At 41.1% G+C, this 22,056-nt stretch overlaps 1 protein-coding gene across 1 annotated transcript in view; it reads right to left on the bottom strand.

The window, feature by feature from the left end:
- Positions 1-17,959: 17,959 nt before the first annotated feature.
- LOC128657359 (gastrula zinc finger protein XlCGF67.1-like) overlaps positions 17,960-22,056 on the bottom strand; it is a 101,355-nt gene continuing 97,258 nt past the window's right edge. Inside the window, exon 6 of the mRNA XM_053711677.1 lies at positions 17,960-19,137. Within this exon, the coding sequence (XP_053567652.1) occupies positions 18,698-19,137 (440 nt within the window). The 3' untranslated portion in view covers positions 17,960-18,697. The remainder of the gene's footprint in view (positions 19,138-22,056) is intronic.

Below are 22,056 nucleotides of genomic sequence, written 5' to 3' on the forward strand. Positions count from 1 at the left end.
AGAGTGGAAACCATGTATAGCTCCGATGGCTACGTGCTGGATGAGTGGGATTCGTCTAAAGGGGAGCGGCTACCGGTCAGTGAGCGGGTGGAACAACAGGGCCACTTTGCACCTAGTATACAAGACTGGTCTATCCGTGACACCCGCCAATCAGATAGAGACAGGCTTCCTAGCAGGAAAAAGACGCACGCTATTGAAAAGCACTATGAGGCGGCTGGGGGAAGCTCTTGCAGGTGCCGTCCTTTACAGATATTCTGCGCTCTCTCGAAACATGGACATCAGACCCCGGCTCATGTCGGGGTAGGGTAATCCATCTATTGCCAGTGATGTGTACTCCAGAACATTAATCTGAATAGCGGTGAGATGAGGGAGACTGTTCACTGTTAGTTTTAGCCCTGTTGGCTTTTTCTGTTTATTAAAGTTCACTTTCCTTCCTGCTCTGTAAAGTTAAAGAGCTCACTGACAATCCAATTCGATATGTACTTACTAAGAGACTTGGTGATTCTCTATCCTAATTTGGGTTGCATAATGATAATTGAACCCTCCTGCCCTGATGCCTGCACGACCTATCAACTGTCATGTCTCTGTGTGGTTGTGTATACTTTCTGTTTGTATATGTTCCCCCAGTATTGCTGTGGACTTAGAACCCTGTATAACAGCAAGAAACCCCTGCAAATATTGTGAATCTGTATGACACAGCTAATTCTAGACATCCCCATGGCAGCTTCTGACTCTCATAGTATAAGCGCACATTTTATCTACACTAGCCCCCACTTTCTAGGTCTCATTAGGATTGTTGCCAGGGGAGAAATACCACACATAACTTATGCTGCATGTATGTAACACCGGCACATTTTCTTCCATACTAGTATGTCACACAATCTTCTGGAGGGACGCTTTTGATGCCACCCAACCACATGGACTCTTCTAATACTTATTGTGAGTCCCATCATAATCCCAGAACCCCTACAATCTGGCTCAACCATAGGGATCCTCCTAATGTGTATTGTAATGTATGCAGTCTTGGAAGGTGCACTCTGTGTTTCTTACCTTGTATGTCATGTCCCTTGAATTTATTAGCAGGTTGCTTTTGATTATTTCTTTATGCTCCTCACCTATAAACATTGGGATCACATTTATTTCCAACGCCCAGGCATACTTCGGTTCTGTTAGACATAGCCACACCCTAAATCTTTGTAGGAATCCCAAAGTTCCTGTATTCAAGTCTCATTTTTTTTTTTTTATCAAAAACCAGTATTATCATCTTTTTAAGAGACATGGTTTGACTGCATTTCATCATCACCCCTGTCTACATGGATCTGAGGTTTGTTAATGTATTCTCATTAAGTCCTTACTAACTAAGGCTATAACATATTCGTCCCCTTACTTAACTCATCGAGCAAATTATGCACTTCATAGGGTTCACCATATCACACTATATTTCCCTAACTTTTTTTTTTTTTGTTATTTATTATTTTATATATGCCTGGGCATAGGTAAACACTGCAATCACCCTTCTGATACTATGCACTTTTTTTCCATTTCACTCCATATATGTCTAACCTCAGAATCATTTTCATATAAACCTGGCGACCATATATCACATTATATTGTCCGTCTCTTAGGGTTTGATTTGGGTCTTTTATTTTTGATAATTTGGAGTTTTTGTTTAGCTTAGTAATAGTTGGTTTAGGTTAGTACATTAAGTAATAAAAACCCAACAATGTGGTACATACCATTGCATCATGGACTACTAGTCAGTTCAACCAAATTCCTAACGTCTTCACTGTATTTGCAACTATTATATTTTAGCTGCACATAATTGTCTTATCAATTGCTATTTACTTACCTATTTTTATTTTCTGCTATACCCTGCGAGGTATGTTGTTGATACATTGTATATCATTGTACCCCCTGTTGGCTATAAATAAAATTATAAAAAAAAAAAAAGAGTTCCTAAAAGTTACTGATAACATCTTTTATTTTCATCCCTACATTTAGCAGCTCTACTACTTAATCCAATACTGGAAGATTTCACCTATTGCAAGGAAATCAAACTGACTCGACATCTCATCCTGAAGCAGTTACAAGGTAACAGGATTTGCAAGCCGCTTCAGACACAGCACAGCAAGTAGCGGTGACGTCATCAGCTGCAGCCAACAACCGCTCTCCCTGTGAGTACCACGATGCTGTTCATAGCAAACGGACACAAGTATCAAACTCCTGGGTTCTCAGGTCAGAACTATTTAATCCATTATTATTCGTTATTTTTACATAACTTGATGAACTATACCTGCCTAATCAAGGAATACAATAATTTACGTTATTGCTTAATTTGAACTGTTTGCCTTTACAATTGCCCTGAAAGTATTACAGTTTATGACGTCAATAAACTAACACTTATTGGGCAAATATTAAAACATTATATGAAGCACTAACAACTAATTCATCAAGCTTCTTTTATGTTACAAACCTATTTTTGAGGCAATTGCTGTTTCTGAGTTACAACACAAAATTAAAGGCTTGTTCAAATTGCTACTATTACACTGGGAGAGAGGCCCACACCACAGATTCTAAGTTTACATATATATATGGTACCGGAGTGACTGGAGTATTACAAGGGGTCACTCTGTTGCATTATGAGTGGTATGTTCTAGCAGATTATTCCCCTGAGATCCATACATGATATCTTTTCTGTGGGATATAGGTTGTCTAGCCTCCAGGGGAAACTCTGGAGTCTGAAAGTCACTAATGTAGCACTTGCACAGTATGCGTCTGAAGTTTAGAAGGCACGCATATTTCTGGGTGTTGTTTGCATCTATTTATTTAAGTGTGCAATGTTTCAGGTCTAGCTCTGCTCCCCAGGGTCAGTGTCCTCACAGGACGATAAACGGAAAAGGGGACTCAGGATATGACCCACCACCACTGAGGATGGCAGGAAAAAGGGGGGGGAGAGAGTAGTGCCTTAATATAATTAAGTTGTTGATGCTGAATTTGGGCTCCCAAAACTGTGGGCCGTAACAGAACTGGTGGGTGAGGCCCTGTAGGGGGCTAGTGGTTGTTATATCCCGTGGTGCTATGGATCCACAACTTAAGTATGAGGAGATTTAAAATTTTATTTCACAACATGCCAGTCCAAGTTCCCAGTGGGCTATAAAATATCTGTGACCCGGTACACTAGTTGCAACCAGCACCGTCTTAATGAGAGCACTGTCCTACAGCAAGGGTAGTGAAGAAAACATAATTTATGCTTACCTGATAAATTCCTTTCTCCTGTAGTGTAGTCAGTCCACGGGTCATCCATTACTTATGGGATATTAACTCCTCCCTAACAGGAAGTGCAAGAGGATCACCCAAGCAGAGCTGCTATATAGCTCCTCTCCTCTACGTCATACCCAGTCATTCGACCGAAAACCAAACGAGAAAGGAGAAACTATAGGGTGCAGTGGTGACTGGAGTATAATTTAAAATTTAGACCTGCCATAAAAAACAGGGCGGGCCGTGGACTGACTACACTACAGGAGAAAGGAATTTATCAGGTAAGCATAAATTATGTTTTCTCCTGTTAAGTGTAGTCAGTCCACGGGTCATCCATTACTTATGGGATACCAATACAAAAGCTAAAAGTACACGGATGACGGGAGGGACAGGCAGGCTCTTTACACGGAAGGAACCACTGCCTGAAGAACCTTTCTCCCAAAAACAGCCTCTGAAGAAGCAAAAGTGTCAAATTTGTAAAATTTGGAAAAAGTGTGAAGTGAAGACCAAGTTGCAGCCTTGCAAATCTGTTCAACAGAGGCCTCATTCTTAAAGGCCCAAGTGGAAGCCACAGCTCTAGTAGAATGAGCTGTAATTCTTTCAGGAGGCTGCTGTCCAGCAGTCTCATAGGCTAAACGTATTATGCTACGAAGCCAAAAAGAAAGAGAGGTGGCCGAAGCCTTTTGACCTCTCCTCTGTCCAGAATACACGACAAACAGGGAAGAAGTTTGTCGAAAATCTTTAGTTGCCTGTAAATAAAATTTCAAGGCACGGACAACGTCCAGATTGTGCAGAAGACGTTCCTTCTTTGAAGAAGGGTTAGGACACAATGATGGAACAACAATCTCTTGATTGATATTCCTGTTGGTAACTACCTTAGGTAAAAACCCAGGTTTAGTACGCAGAACTACCTTGTCTGAATGGAAAATCAGATAAGGGAAATCACAATGTAAGGCCGATAACTCAGAAACTCTTCGAGCCGAGGAAATAGCCATTAAAAACAGAACTTTCAAAGATAACAGCTTGATATCAATGGAATGAAGGGGTTCAAACGGAACACCCTGTAAAACGTTAAGAACTAAGTTTAAGCTCCATGGTGGAGCAACAGATTTAAACACAGGCTTAATCCTGGCCAAAGCCTGACAAAAAGCCTGAACGTCTGGAACTTCTGACAGACGTTTGTGAAAAAGGATGGATAAAGCTGAGATCTGTCCCTTTAACGAACTAGCGGATAAACCCTTTTCTAAACCTTCTTGTAGAAAAGACAATATCCTAGGAATCCTAACCTTACTCCATGAGTAACTCTTGGATTCGCACCAATGCAAGTATTTGCGCCATATTTTATGGTAAATTTTCCTGGTGACAGGCTTCCTAGCCTGTATTAAAGTATCAATCACTGATTCCGAGAATCCACGCTTTGATAGAATCAAGCGTTCAATCTCCAAGCAGTCAGCTTCAGAGAAAGTAGATTTGGATGTTTGAAAGGACCCTGCACCAGAAGGTCCTGTCTCAGAGGTAGAGACCTTGGTGGACAGGACGACATGTCCACTAGGTCTGCATACCAGGTCCTGCGTGGCCACGCAGGCGCTATTAGAATCACCGATGCTCTCTCCTGTTTGATCCTGGCAATCAATCGAGGAAGCAACGGGAAAGGTGGAAACACATAAGCCATGTTGAAGGCCCAAGGTGCTGTCAGAGCATCTATCAGAACCGCTCCCGGGTCTCTGGACCTGGATCCGTAACAAGGAAGTTTGGCGTTCTGGCGAGACGCCATGAGGTCCAGATCTGGTTTGCCCCAACGCCGAAGTATTTGGGCAAAAACCTCCGGATGAAGTTCCCACTCCCCCGGATGAAAAGTCTGACGACTTAGGAAATCCGCTTCCCAGTTCTCCACGCCTGGGATATGGATCGCTGATAGGTGGCAAGAGTGAGACTCTGCCCAGAGAATTATCTTTGAGACTTCCATCATCGCTAGGGAACTCCTTGTCCCTCCCTGATGGTTGATGTAAGCCACAGTCGTGATGTTGTCCGACTGAAACCTGATGAACCTCAGAGTTGCTAACTGAGGCCAAGCCAGAAGAGCATTGAAAACTGCTCTTAATTCCAGAATGTTTATGGGAAGGAGACTCTCCTCCTGAGACCAAGATCCCTGAGTCTTCAGGGAGTTCCAGACAGCGCCCCAACCTATCAGGCTGGCGTCTGTTGTTACAATCGTCCAATCTGGCCTGCTGAAGGGCATCCCCTTGGACAGATGTGGCCGAGAAAGCCACCATAGAAGAGAATTTCTTGTCTCCTGATCCAAATTCAGCATAGGGGACAAATCTGAGTAATCCCCATTCCACTGGCTTAGCATGCACAATTGCAGTGGTCTGAGATGCAGGCGTGCAAAGGGTACTATGTCCATTGCCGCTACCATTAAGCCTATTACCTCCATACATTGAGCCACTGACGGGTGTGGAATGGAATGAAGGACACGGCAAGCATTTAGAAGTTTTGTTAACCTGTCTTCTGTCAGGTAAATTTTCATTTCTACAGAATCTATAAGAGTCCCTAAGAAGGGAACTCTTGTGAGTGGCAATAGAGAACTCTTTCCTTCGTTCACTTTCCACCCATGTGACCTTAGAAATGCCAGTACAAACTCTGTATGAGACTTGGCAGTTTGGAGACTTGACGCTTGTATCAGAATGTCGTCTAGGTACGGAGCTACCGATATTCCTCGCGGTCTTAGTACCGCCAGAAGAGAACCCAGAACCTTTGTAAAGATTCTTGGAGCAGTAGCCAACCCGAAGGGAAGAGCTACAAACTGGTAATGCCTGTCTAGGAAGGCAAATCTTAGGTACCGGTAATGATCTTTGTGAATCGGTATGTGCAGGTAGGCATCCTTTAAATCCACTGTGGTCATGTACTGACCCTTTTGGATCATGGGTAAGATTGTCCGAATAGTTTCCATTTTGAACGATGGAACTCTTAGGAATTTGTTTAGGATCTTTAAATCCAAGATTGGTCTGAAGGTTCCTTCCTTCTTGGGAACCACAAACAGATTTGAGTAAAACCCTTGTCCGTGCTCCGACCGCGGAACCGGGTGGATCACTCCCATTAGTAAAAGATCTTGTACACAGCGTAGAAACGCCTCTTTCTTTATCTGGTTTGTTGACAACCTTGAAAGATGAAATCTCCCTTTTTGAGGAGAAGCTTTGAAGTCCAGAGGATATCCCTGAGATATGATCTCTAACGCCCAGGGATCCTGGACATCTCTTGCCCAAGCCTGGGCGAAGAGAGAAAGTCTGCCCCCTACTAGATCCGTTTCCGGATTGGGGGCCCTCACTTCATGCTGTCTTAGGGGCAGCAGCAGGCTTTCTGGCCTGCTTGCCCTTATTCCAGGTCTGGTTAGGTTTCCAGCCCTGTCTGAATCTAGCAACAGATCCTTCCTGTTTTGGAGCGGAGGAAGTTGATGCTGCTCCTGCCTTGAAGTTACGAAAGGCACGAAAATTAGACTGTCTAGCCCTTGGTTTGGCTCTGTCTTGAGGCAGGGCATGGCCCTTACCTCCGGTAATGTCAGCGATAATTTCTTTCAAACCGGGCCCGAATAATGTCTGCCCTTTGAAAGGTATGTTAAGCAATTTAGATTTAGAAGTCACATCGGCTGACCAGGATTTTAGCCACAGCGCTCTGCGCGCCTGAATGGCGAATCCGGAATTCTTAGCCGTAAGTTTAGTTAGATGTACTACGGCATCAGAAATAAATGAATTAGCTAGCTTAAGGGCTTTAAGCTTGTTTGTAATCTCATCCAATGGAGCTGATTCAAGGGTCTCTTCCAGAGACTCAAACCAGAATGCCGCCGCAGCCGTGACAGGCGCAATGCATGCGAGTGGTTGTAATATAAAACCTTGTTGAGTAAACATTTTCTTAAGGTAACCCTCTAACTTTTTATCCATTGGATCTGAAAAGGCACAGCTATCCTCCACCGGGATAGTGGTACGCTTAGCCAGAGTAGAAACTGCTCCCTCCACCTTAGGGACCGTCTGCCATAAGTCCCGTGTGGTGGCGTCTATTGGAAACATTTTTCTAAATATAGGAGGGGGAGAAAAGGGTACACCGGGCCTATCCCACTCCTTGGTAATAATCTCTGTAAGCCTCTTAGGTATAGGAAAGACGTCAGTACACGCCGGTACCGCATAGTATCTATCCAGCCTACATAATTTCTCTGGGATTGCAACCGTGTTACAATCATTCAGAGCCGCTAATACCTCCCCTAATAGTACACGGAGGTTCTCAAGCTTAAATTTAAAATTTGAAATGTCTGAATCCAGTCTATTTGGATCAGATCCGTCACCTACAGAATGAAGCTCACCGTCTTCATGCTCTGCCACTTGTGACGCAGTATCAGACATGGCTCTAACATTATCAGCGTACTCTGTTCTCACCCCAGAGTGGTCGCGTTTACCTCTAAGTTCTGGCAATTTAGATAAAACTTCAGTCATAACATTAGCCATGTCTTGTAAAGTGATTTGTAATGGCCGCCCTGATGTACTTGGCGCCACAATATCACGCACCTCCCGAGCGGGAGATGCAGGTACTGACACGTGAGAAGAGTTAGTCGGCATAACTTTCCCCTCGATGTCTGGTGAAATTTTCTTGACATGTACAGATTGGCTTTTATTTAAAGTAGCATCAATGCAATTAGTACACAAATTTCTATTGGGCTCCACCTTGGTCTTAGAACATATTGCACAAAGAGATTCCTCTGTGTCAGACATGTTTAAACAAACTAGCAATTAGACTAGCAAGCTTGGAAAATACTTTTCAAACAATTTTCAAGTAATATAAAAAACGTTACTGTGCCTTTAAGAAGCACACAAAAAAACTGTCACAGTTGAAATAACAAATAACCGGATTAGTTATAGAAACCAATTTTTTACAGTAAATGCAATGATTTAGCAAAGGAATGCACCCACTAGCAAATGGATGATTAACCCCTTAATACCGGAAAAACGTATAACAATAAAATATAAACGTTTTTATCACAGTCAAAACACAGTCTCACAGGTCTGCTGTGAGTGATTACCTCCCTCAAAACTAGTTTTGGAGACCCCTGAGCTCTGTAGAGACGTCCTGGATCATGCAGGTAGATAATGGAGACTTGTGACTGAATTTCTACTGCGTAGAAAATCGCCAAAATAGGCCCCTCCCACTCATAATACAACAGTGGGGAAGCTCAATAAACTGACTTTATTTAAAATAAACGACAGCCAAGTGGAAAATAATGCCCATAAAATTTTTCACCAAGTACCTCAGAGAAAAAAACGATTAACCTGCCAGTAAACGTTTTAATATAAATATATGAAATGATATTAAAAGCCTGTTGCTAGTCGCTCTCACTGCAGAAAGGCTATAAGTTATATGTAAACAGTATTTTCTTAGTGAAGTGCCATTCCCCAGAAATACCTCAGTGCCAACATACATACATAACAGCCTGATACCAGTTGCTACTACTGCATTTAAGGCTGTACTTACATTTTAACGGTATTAGCAGTATTTTCTCAGTCAATTCCATTCCTTAGAAAATAATATACTGCAACATACCTCTTTGCAGGTGAACCCTGCCCGCTGTCCCCTGTTCTGAAGTTACCCCGCTCCTCAGAAGGCCGAGAACAGCAAATGGATCTTAGTTACGTCCGCTAAGATCATACACAAACTCAGGCAGATTCTTCTTCTAATGCTGCCTGAGAAAAAACAACACACTCCGGTGCCGTTTAAAATAACAAACTTTTGATTGAAGAAATAAAAACTAAGTTTTAATAACCACTGTCCTCTCACACATCCTATCGATTAGTTAGGTGCAAGAGAATGACTGGGTATGACGTAGAGGGGAGGAGCTATATAGCAGCTCTGCTTGGGTGATCCTCTTGCACTTCCTGTTAGGGAGGAGTTAATATCCCATAAGTAATGGATGACCCGTGGACTGACTACACTTAACAGGAGAAAGATGGCGTTTTTTCCCGCCACTGGTCTGCCTGCAAATGTGTGATGCTGGTCCTGTAACTTACAGATTAGTACCAACCCAGTGGTGTTTCAGTTGTCAGGTGTCCCAGAGTCTATGTCTGTTGGTCTAGGGTGTTTGAATGATTGTTTGTTGCTTCGTCGTGAGATAGGGCCTCTGGGGTATTTATAGTTCTTATTAGTCAGAAAGTACCCAAAATCTCACCTTATTTGTCTTTATGATGCTTGGCTCTGCTTCTCATCCACCCCTGGTGGGGTTGCTGACACTTTTGTTGGCTTTCTTAGGGCCTGGAGTTCCAAAGTAGGCCGCAGTCCCGGACTTTCCTAGAAATTTGCTGGTTCTCTGTTTCTGGTGTATCATGAACCTTCTCAAAAATGTCCCAAATCAGCACCGGACTGTCTGTGTTCATGTATTTTGCACCCAGGTAGTTTTTTAAGGCAGATTACCTCTGTTATATGCACAAAAACATTTTTAAAGATCAAGATCTGCACAGAGTTTCACAGTGGTGCTGCTGCTCAGGTTGCTGGCCTGCTCCCTATACTTAAAGGGACAGTACACTGTAATTTTTTTTTTCTATTAATTTATTTTCAATGCCTTGTTATAACAGCTGCAGAGTATAAAATATTTGATAAATTGCATTTTCAGGTTTATTTGTGTATATGAAATAGCTGGGTTTGTGCTTTGAAACCAAACCACAGCCTATTACAATGGGTTGAACTTAAAGGTAATATCAGATCTCATTATGTTATAACTTTGGGTACACACACTTGCATCCTTATCTTATATTTAAGAACACCAGCAGTGACCACAAAAGAATGGGTATGCTAAAGAAAGTTTGCTTCTATGTACTATCTGTAAATACTTGAATAAAGATGTATTTAAGATATATTAAAATATAGCTTTTAATTGAGTTTCTTTAAAAAGCAGCAAAAAAAAAAAAAAAAAAAAAAGGTTCTGAGAGCTGCTTGTAGCTCACACACACTCACTTAAAAACACACCACCAGTGTATATACTGTATATAAGATAGTAACTAATGTTGCAATGAATTAATTAAATTATAATGCTGTGTGCTGCTTTTTAAAGAAACTCAATTAAAAGCTACATTTTAATATATCTTTATTCAAGTATTTACAGATAGTACATTGAAGCAAACTTTCTTTAGCATACCCATTCTTATGTGGTCATTGCTGGTTTTCTTGAATTCAATTATTGCTTAAAGGACCAGTAAACACAGTAGATGTGCATAATCAACAAATGCAAGATAACAAGACAATACAATAGCATTTACTTTGAATTTCAAATGAGTAGTAGATTTTTTTCTAACAAATGTCAAAGTTATGTCTATTTCCACTCCCCCTGTACCATGTGATAGCAATCCGCCAATCACAAATGCATATACGTATAGTCTGTGAATTCTTGCACATGCTCAGTAGGAGCTGGTGACTCAAAAATTGTAAGTATAAAAGACTGTGCACATTTGTTTTAATGGAAGTAAATTGAAAAGTTGTTTGAAATGACATGCTGTATCTGAATCATGAAAATTTCATTTGACCTGAGTGTCCCTTTAATTAAAAGCATCAGCACTTTACACACAGGGGGTTTGCAGTGAGTAACATATTGCTGACTTCCCCCGCAGTAGGAGAGCTGAAGGTATGCTCTGGTTACTACAGTAATCACTCTCTGGCTACTGCCCACACCCCCCACACCCCCCTTTACCACATAAGTAGCCCCATAAAGCAGGAACAGGGCCTCATGGCACTTGTTAGAAAGACACAGTTACAGCAGAAAATAACATAATGACAAGAGGGGACATGAGGGTGATCTCATCTGTGTGAAGTAGGTCACAGGTTTCTATTTGTCCATGGGAAATAAAACATCAGAAAATGATACATATGGATACAGGAGAAATAAACAAATAGGGAACTGACTATATAAACTGTAATCACATCAACAAAATAACCATATTATAAAAGCAACTGAAACCGTTAAAAGTATTTATATTATTTCCCTGCATTTTTCAACTGGTAATAAACTGATTACATCTATTTCACAATTTTCTTGACCACCAGCAAATATTATTTGTTGGATACCAACTAAACACCTACACAAATACCTGTGTATAACAGCCCATACACAGCACATTTGTATCATAAGCACAGAATTCTGCAAGACAAATAAATCATATCCTGCACTGCCTGTTATTGTAATGAGTGGCTACAGGAGACACCTGGTGCTTAAAGGGACAGTAAACTTAAAAAAATAATGTAATATAACATTATCTTAGTGGCAGAAGATCCTGGAGTTTACTGTCCCTTTAATTAAACTGGAGTACTGAGTTTCTGTATAGTGAAATATACACTAGACCCTCAGGTAATCTGTCATTTCTGTTCACAGTGACACAATATAGCTGAATACGTGTCTAGATATAGAGTGAAAAGATGCAGGTTCTGATCCAATTAAATATCAACATAAATATAGCATAACGCACACATTTTGGCCTAGATTACAAGTAAAGCACAATCGATAGAGCAAGGTGCGTTATCCCTTAAAGGCACATTAAACACTTTGAGATGGGGATATAAAATTATAAACTATATATATACATATATACACAGTATATAAAAAAAACTCTGCACTATACTTTCATTATTTATTTTGTCTCCGTTTTCTATAATTCCATTCTGAAATTGTGAACTTTTCAATTCATGTCAGAAGTGGAAGTGCAGAACACTGTTATATTCCACACATCCACATGGCTGCACAGTCTAGTGACCTATTTATAACTGTCCCTAATTGGCCACAGCAAAGAAGGTAACTTAAGTTACAACATGGCAGATCCCATTGTTTTATAGACACAAACTTTAGACTTATTTTGTCAATATTTAAACAGCTATTGAAACTTTAAAAAACCCCCATTAATTATGCTTACCTAATAATTTCATTTCCTTCTGTATGAGGAGAGTCCACAGCATCATTCCTTACTGTTGTGAAATACTGAACCTGGCCAACAGGAGGAGGAAAAGACACCCCAGCCAAAGGCTTAAATACTCCCCCTACTTCCCTCATATCCCGGAAGAGAAAAACAAAATTTGGTCCGCCCATCTGAGTATAAGGGCGGAGGCCATGGACTCTCCTCATACAAAAGGAAATAAAATTATCAGGTAAGCATAATTTATGTTTTCCTTCTTAAATATGAGGATAGTCCACAGCATCATTCCTTACTGTTGGTAAAACTATACCCAAGCTCTAGAGGACACTGAATGATAACGGGAGGGGTAAAAGAAAGGCGGACCCTAATCTGAGGGCACCACAGCCTGTAAATCCTTTCTCCCAAAAGCTGCTTCGGCCGAAACAAAAATGTCAAACTTGTAGAATTTTGAAAAAGTATGTAAGGAGGACCAGGTAGCTGCCTTACAAATCTGATCCATAGAGGCCTCACTCTTAAAGGCCCAAGAGGAAGCCACCGCTCTAGTGAAATGAGCCGTAATCGCCTGAGGAGGTCTAAGTCTCGCTGACTTGTAACCAAAAAGATAAGGAAGTCGAAGAAGCCTTCATACCCTTATGCTTCCCAGAGTAGATAACAAACAAGGAAGAAGTCTGCCTAAAATCCTTAGTAGCTTGAAGATAAAACTTCAAGGCTCGAACCACATACAGATTATGAAGTAAACATTCCTTCAAAGAAGAAGGAATAGGACATAAGGAAGGAACCATAATCTCCTGATTGATGTTATGATCAGACACCACGTTAGGTAAAAAAAACCAAGCGGGTACGTAGGACAGCCTTATCAGTGTGGAACACTAGATAAGGAGGCTCACATTGTAAGGCAGCCATTTCAGAAACTCTGCGTGATGACACAATAGCCAATAGAAAGAGAACCTTCCAGGGCAACAATTTAATGCCAATCGAAAGCATAAGCTCACAGGGAGCCCGTTGCAAAACGTAAGAACAAGATTCAAACTCCAAGGTGGAGCGTTTAATCTAAACACAGGTCTGATCCTAATTAGAGCCTTCACGAAAGATTGCACGTCAGGGAACTCAGCGAGCCTCCTGTGTAGCAAAACAGAAAGGGCCAAAATCTGTCCTCTCAGGGAACTGGCAGAAAGGCTCATCTCCAGACTCTCCTCCAGAAAGGAAAGAATCCTGACAGTCTTAACCTTATGCCAGGCTAAACCACGCTCTTCACACTAGAATAAGTAAGCTCTCCACACCTTGTGATAAATGTGACGAGTAACAGGCTTACGAGCCTTTATGAGAGAGTGTCAATAACCCTCTCAGAGAAATCTCTCTTGGCTAAGACTAAGCGTTCAATCTCCACGCAGACAGCCTCAGAGAATCTAGATTGTGATGAACAAAAGGACCCTGTTCCAGCAGATCCCTGCGACAAGGTAACTTCCATGGAGGAGATGAGGACATCCCCACCAGGTCCGCGAACCACATCCTTCGCGGCCACAATGGAGCAATCAGTATCACTGATGCCTGCTCCTACTTGATGCGGGCCACTACACGAGGAAGAAGTGGTAACGTTAGATTGAACCTCCAAGGCACTGCTAATGCATCTATTAGCTCCACTTGAGGATCCCTGGACCGTGACCCATATCTGGGTAGCTTGGATTTGAGCCGGGACACCATGAGATCTATCTCCGGCATCCCCCATTTGTTGCAAATCTCTGCAAACACTTTGGGATGGAGAGACCATTCCCCCGGATGAAAGGATTGTCTGCTGATGAAATCCGCTTCCCAGTTGTCCACACCTGGAATGTGGATCGCTGACAGCGAGCAGTTGTGGGCCTCCGCCCATTCCAGAATCTGAGATACTTCCCTCATTGCTAGGGAGCTCCTTGTTCCCACCTGATAGTTGACGTAAGCCACCGAGGTTATGTTGTCTGATTGGAATCTGATAAACTGAGGCGAACCCAGAAGCGGTCAAGCCTTCAAAGCATTGAAAATTGCTCAAATTTCCAGAATGCTGATCGGGAGGAGGGATTCCTCTCCAGTCCACAGGCCCTGTGCCTTCCTGGCACCCCAAACAGCTCCCCATTCTGATAGACTTGCGTCTGTAGTAACAATCTCCCAGGATGGTCTCAAGAAGGATGTCCCTTGGGACAGGTGATCTGGACAGAGCCACCAGGAGAGCGATTTTCTCGACTGGTTGTCTGGAGAAATCTACTGAGACAGATCTGAATGACCGCCATTCCACTGTCTCAGCATGCACAGCTGAGGTGGTCTTAGATTAAATCTGGCAAAAGGAATGATGTCCATGCTGGACACCATGAGACCAATCACCTCCATACACCATACTACAGAGGGCCTTAAGGAGGTCTGGAGGGCAAGACAAGCGGAAGTTAGCTTGTAACGTCTCTGGTCTGTAAGGAATATCTTCATGGGTATGGAGTCTATTATAGTAACCAGGAATTCCACCCTGGTACTGGGAATAAGAGAACTCTTTTCTAAGTTTATCTTCCATCCATGAGATCGAAGAAACAGAAGAGCTTTCGAATAGTCTTCTGCCAGATGACAAGATGGTGCTTGAACCAGTATATCGTCCAAGTATGGAGCTACTGCTATACCTCTCTGGTTCTGGCAACTGCTAGCAGAGCCCCTAGAACCTTTGTAAAAACCCTTGGAGCAGTAGCTAGACCAAATGGAAGCGCAATAAACTGGAAGTACTGGTCCAGGAACGCAAACCTTAGGAACTTGAAGTGTTCCTTGTGGATTGGAACGTGAAGGTAAGCATCCTTCAGATCTATAGTGGTCATGAACTGTCCTTCCTGAAGTAAGGGAAGGATGGACCTTATCGTCTCCATCTTGAACAAGGGGACAGATAGGAATTTGTTTAAGCACTTTAGATCCAGAATCGGGCGGAAAGTTCCCTCCTTCTTTGGGATCACAAAAAGGTTTGAATAGTACCCCAGACCTCTTTCTGCAAGAGGTACCGGGACAAGGACTCCTAAGGAGGAGAGCTCCCTCATGCACCCCAGAAAGGCTTCTCTCTTTTCTGGCCTTGAAGACAGGTTTGATAGGAGAAATCTGCCCCTGGGTGGATGAGACTTGAAACCTATCTTGTTTTCCTGAGAGATGACCTCCAGAACCCACGGGTCCTGTATGTCCCCAAACCAAGAGTCTGAAAAGAGTGACAGTCTGCCCCCTACATGTCTCAGCAGGCTTCTTGCTCTGCTTGGATTTATTCCAGGACTGAGCCGGCTTCCAAGTCCCCTTGGATTGCTCAGGCTTTGCGGAGAAACGAAAATTAGGACCTTGTCCATTAGGCTTGTTCTTCTTATCCTGCGGTAAAAAGGCACCTTTGCCTCCAGTAACCGTGGAGATAATGGAGTCCAGGCCTGGACCAAATAATATCTTTACCTTAAAGGGGAGGGAAAGAAGTCTGGACTTAGAAGTCATGTCTGCAGACCAGGATTTCAGCCAGAGTGCACTACGGGCTTGAACAGAAAAACCTTAAGCCTTAGCATTCAGGTGAATAATTTGCATATTTGCATCACAAATAAAATAGTTAGCCACCCTTAAGGCCTTAATTCTTTACTGGATCACGTCGAGGGGACCCTCCACCTTGATCAACTCAGATAAGGAGTTGCACCAGTAGGAAGCTGACCAGCAACCGCAGCAACAGCCGCTGCTGGTTGAAACAAATACAAAAACAAATATCCCATATGTTGAAACATCTTTCTTAACAGAGTTTCTATCTTCTTATCCATGGGCTCTTAAATGACGAACTATCCTCAAGCGGGATAGTAGTGCATTTAGCAAGCGTGGAGATAGCGTCATCCACCTTGGGGATGGAACCCCACAACTCCAATTGAGAGTCCGGACTGGGAACAATTTCTTAAAGGAAGAAGGGGAAAATGAAGAACCAATCCTTTCCCATTCATTATTAATAATGTTCGCCATCTTTACAGGAACCGGAAAAGTTTGTGGTACAACCCTGTCCTCGTAGACCTTATCTAATTTCGGAATCTAACGTAGCTAAAACTTCCTTCAACAGAAAGCATAAATGCTTAATCCTAAATCTAAAGTCAGGTTCCTCCGCAGCTGGAGGTTTAGAGGCAGCAGATTCTGACCCAAAAAGAGCTCCCTCTGAAGTATCAGAGGCGCCTTCATCATTGGATAATCTCGTATCAGATAAATCCAATAAGCTTGTAGATGACCCCTGGGAAGGATAGCAATATTTATCCTTTCGCTTGCGCTTAGCAGGGTGAAGTAAAGCACTAAAAGCTGCAGATACTGCCGTTTTGCAACTGCTCAGTAAACTCTGGCGGTAAAAGGCCCCCTCCAGATAGAGGATTAGGAGTGCTACGGGAAGCTGCATGTGTATTAGGAGATGACTGTAGGGTTTACACCTCACGGGACGGAGACTCCTCAGAGGTAGATGGCTCAGTGGTATCAAACATATTAACCTTCTTTCACATGATTACTTTATCAAGGCATGTGGAACATAGAGACTTAGATAAAGAGGGAGTACCCTCTAACACGTCAGAATCCTCCATAGCTTGTGCTTACAAAGCAGAATATTGAATAATAAGAAAAAACTGCACCTTTATACCTCCAAATGGCTGGAGCACTCACCACCTACTATGAACCAGGCCAAACAGAGAAACCGTTCTTCTCCGGGAAAACCGCACGGTCAGGAAAGAGGAAATGTGTGACCACACCCGGTCACATGGTGCGCAATGCAGGACCGCCCCTGCTATAACAGCAAAGAAAAGCGCCAAGCCTTTAAGGCTGTGCAGCTCTCAAAACGAAAGTAAAAAAATTCTGTATGTTCCAAAATCTGCCTGAGCCTCATCTCACACATTTCGCAGCATAATCAAATAAATGTATGTGATTAATCCCCAATGTTCAATAATCCTCCTCCAGAGATATTAACCCTTGATTCCATACAGATAAAAGGAGCCACACTGTGACCATGTCTTCTTGCGTTATCATATGTGTAAAAAAAATGAACGATCTTACCGGAATCTATGCCATGGAACAGAAACAGAACCTCTCAAGTTTGACAGTCTTGTAGCATTGCTCCTGACATGGACTTGAGTGATGGAAGCAGGCAGTGAAACTCGTCAACACTGATTGCTTAGGAGCTGTTAATAGAAGTTTGGATACGGTTGCAGAAAGACTCTCCCTGCATCTCCAGATTCTAACATTCATCAATGCTCTCACTGTAAGGCTGACAAGACCACTTAAAACTCCAGTCCCATTTGGAAGGGTAGATACCCTTCATAAGGAACTACTCCAAATCTTCTGACACTTCTCTGCCAACCTCCTGTGACGAAAGGCAAAGAATGACTGGGATATGAGGGAAGTAGGGGGAGTATTTAAGCCTTTGGCTGGGGTGTCTTTGCTTCCTCCTGGTGACCAGGTTCAGTATTTCCTAACAGTAAGGAATAATGCCTTGGACTCTCCTCATATTAAAAAGGAAATACATCTACATGTTGTTCTCAGACTAATCTTTTCTTTGAATGCATCATTCTAGCTAGCATTTATTTAGTGTTTAATGTCCCTTTAAACAAGTTAAAAATAGCACAAAATCTGGTATAACAAGTGTATGGTAAAAAGGTTTCCCAGAAAATCTTTACCCACCCAGCAGTTATTTACTCTGAGTGGATAATACAGGGAACAATATTATAGCCCAAGCGGTAAGTTAAGTTAAGCACTCGAGTGCAACACAAAATAACGTTGTGACATTTAGCTCTTTTGGAGACCTGATGTTTTAATGCTTCAAATTATGTGCAAGACCGCCCCCACATAAAAACATATTAAATAATTCATTTTGATTACACTTAAACATATTTATTGCAAAATAAAGGTTTGTTATTGAAATAAATGTTTTAAAAGTGACTTAAAGGAATATGGTATATCATCAGGTGCTGGACTAGGAAGGACTCAAAGATGTATATGTATGTATTTTTATATGTGTAAATAAAAGTGTGCATGTATATATGTGTATGGGCATGTACACATGTATGTATGTATGCAGTATTTGTAACTTATATTTCGATACAAAACCAAAAAGATAAAATTAATTAACCCTTTAATGACAGGGCTAATTTGTCTACATCGTGCACGCGATCGCGAGATTTCAATGATGGTATTGGGTCAGGGGGGCATCCCTATGACGCTATGCACACCCTCCAGACCGCGATCCTATCCAGGGAGCATCGTTGGCTTCAGGACAGCCAAACAGCTTGGACGTCCTATTCCGTCCTAACGGCACTAAAGCCCGGTGCGGTTAGGACAGAACACAACGCCGTAACAGGGTTAAAAGGTTAAAGAACTTCACTACCTGAATGGAGGTTTAGTGCACCTTCTATAATGTTAAAGATTTAGCACAACCGCACATGTCAATAGATGTAAGAACACCCTATATGTTTGCAAGCACTTTCAGGTGGTAAATAAAAGATGATTTTGAGGCAAAAATTTTCTCACATTCAGAACATGAATATACTTTCTCTCCTTGAATGAATGTTCTGATGTGTAATAAGATGTGATTTCTGGGTAAAACATTTCCCACATTCAGAACATGAAAATGCTTTCTCTCCTGTATGAGTTTTTTGATGAGTAACAAGTTGTGATTTCTGAGTAAAACACTTTCCACACGCAGAACATGAAAATCCTTTCTCTCCCGTATGAATTTTCAGATGATCCATTAGAGTCGATTTCTGAGTAAAACATTTCCCACATACAGAACATGAAAATCCTTTTTCTCCTTTATGAATTTTGAAATGTCTAGTAAGAGCTGATTTCCAAGCAAAGCATTTCCCACATTCAGAACATAAATATCCCACTTGGCTTTTTTGATTTTGAAGAAGATTTAAAGAAGTATCAGCAGTCTCAAGAGGACTAGGATTACTGCAATTTGTAAATTCACCTGTTGATAAGAAATACGAGACTGTTATTATTTATAAATAACATAATTATTGTATCTTAAGAACATTTTAACTGTTTTGAATTACAAGGGGAAGGGACAGGCTAGAACGCCTACTTCTCTAGCCTCAATGCTAATGCTTAAAGGGATGGTAAATTAAACAGTATAACAATATTTCTGTAGTGAATATAAGTTATTGTAATGCAAACTGAAACAATATAAAAGCAAAGAAGGTGCCTCCTGGTGCAATATAATTTCCTAATGTGGATATCCTAAATGTGAAGCAAATATACTCACAAACTGTGCAGGACCAAGTGTGCTAATTGAAGCCTACTGGGATCTCTCAGTGTCCCAGCTCACTGATACCAGTTGTAGAGTCAGCTACTCCCAGCTAACCTGTTTGGCCAACAATTAGGATCACAGATGTGAAAACCCCCAAGGCAGAACAGTGTGCAATGCACAATCTCATTGCAGAAACTGTAGTGTGTCTGCAGAAAGACTGGCTGTGACAGTAAAAAAAAATAAAAAAAAAATTGCCTGCACTTTTAATTTCTACCTGCAGGTGTCACTGTTCCTTTCTATCACAGTGTAAATATTTACTACATTTCTCTCTTTTCAATTTTCCTACCACTTCCTGAACTTCAGAGCGGTACAGGGAAACAGCCCATTGCAGAAAAGGTAAGTAAGGGCTTAACAAATGTGTTCTAGGAGTAATAGAGCCAACCAATATATTTAGCAGACAGATTTAGTTTTTTTTTAAATAAACGTGTGTTAATATATAGAAGTGTGTGTGTGTTAAAATGTGTGTATGTTAATGTGTGTGTGTGTTAATGTGTGTTTGTGTGAGAATGTGTGTATGTTAATGTGTGTGTGTGACTGTTAATGCGTGTACGTTAATGTGTGTGTGTGTGTGTATGTTACTATGTGTGTATATTAATGTGTGTGTATGTGTTAATGTGTGTGTTAATGTGTGTGTTTTGTTTTTTTTAGGATTAGATTATGGGGGCTTTTTTATTTTCATAGGGATTAGGTTTAATTTTTAATTTTTTGATAATGTGGTTTATTATTATTTATTTTTATTTATTTTTTAAAAAAAAGCTTTATTCAAGTAAAATAAATGCGATACAGAATGTCATACCAAAAAGCAATAATAGGAATAGTATACATTTGGTAGCAAGTAGTCCATTAGTTAACAGGCGGTTATGCCACAAGCGTGATCAGCTAGTAGAAGGTATGCATTCAATCTAGGTAGGTATTCACGTCATACCTTTGATACTTATAAGTAACAAAACAAAAGGAAAGTTATATCAACATAGTTGAAACGAACGGGTTAAAATAAATTATCTAACAACCTATCAACCATTCCAGCTATTGCATGGGGTTAGGTAAGGGAGGGGAAGGGTGTTAGGAAAGGAAGGGAGGGAGGGGGGGGAGGGGAAAGGTCCACCTGGGCTACAGGGAATCGTCAATTTTTATTTAATTATCCAAAGTAACTAGTGAGTGGAAGAGAGAGTCCCAGTAGAACTGGATATTATGAAATACCGACAGGGAATTGTTTTTATAATATGAGTATTTCTCTATTAAAAGGAGTTCGGATGTGTTGTGTAGCCACTCCTGCATAGTAGGCACGTTTGGTTAATGTGTGTTTTAATATGTGTGTTTGTGTTAATGAAGGGGTGCATGCCCCAAAACGTCACTTGAATAAAGGATACCTTTTGAAGTCAAGCCCAGTGAGTGAAGTTTTCTCAAGCATGCATTTGAAATTGTACTCAGCACCCTGGCCTAAGTATCTAGTTTGTGAAAGTGCACTCGTCTCTACACACATATACATAGTGTATATATATATATATATATATATATATATATATATATATATATATATTGTCATTTAATAATTTAATAATAGAACAAGAGGTGGCACTATTACTTCCACATTAACACTGGGATGTGAAGTCAACCCCGTGTTTTAGGAACAGACTTCACACCAGCTATTGTGCTAAATATAAATGGTAAAATAATACTATATCACAAAACTAGCATTTCCAGCTAAGCTGTCTGTACTCTCTGCAGGGTGGTGCCATATTGTAACCTAGGTGTTCCTAGCCCTTTACAATGCATGAGCAAACAATTAAAGGGAGTAGATAGTTACGTAAACAGGCAGAAATGGAGTGCTCCCTAGATAATAAAGACCCAGCTGACACTAAAATATCCCCTCCAGGATAAATAAAAAACTAGTGAAATAAAAGTAAGAACGAAGTGTCAGCACTAATCAGCTAGGGTAGAGGTAAGTAATGGTTATATTTACCGATTACTAAGTCTTTGATATAACAACTAAAACAATGTATCTTTTTGAAGAAATATTGTAACAAAGAAAGGAGAACAATTAAAGAGTAAATGTATAAAAACTGAAATTAAGGGCTGGTGTAATATTTAGATAGTCAAATACATGAATAAAAAAGTAGCAATACGATCAAAATCAATAAGGCACAACTATATGATAAATGCAATATAGTAATTACAATGATGGTAATGGATAATGAACAACTAGGAACAAATTTATTTAATAATAAGGGGCACGTCCCCCCAAACAAACGAAATAGTGGCCATATAGGTTAACTAGTCACATGTAAAAAATGACTTTATATTGTGACTGTATATACAGTTGAATCAGTAGCGTGATGTTCTTCGCAGTAAGGCTTGTTTTTCGTGGTGTAGCTCTTTTCAACCGTTCCAGGTAGATCCAGTTAAACTAGTGCAGAGATCGGATGGCGTGTATCACTCACAGGAACAGCTAATAGTCCTGTTTTTGTCCGTATACACCTCCCTTCGTTCAGGTTCCGAATTTCTTGGAACCTGAACTCCCACCTGCTTTGCTGCTTTGTCACGTTGTTCCTAAATACACCTAGCCCAAAAAATTTCGAA

This window comes from Bombina bombina, chromosome 4, assembly GCF_027579735.1.
Source record: "Bombina bombina isolate aBomBom1 chromosome 4, aBomBom1.pri, whole genome shotgun sequence".
NCBI lineage: Eukaryota > Metazoa > Chordata > Amphibia > Anura > Bombinatoridae > Bombina > Bombina bombina.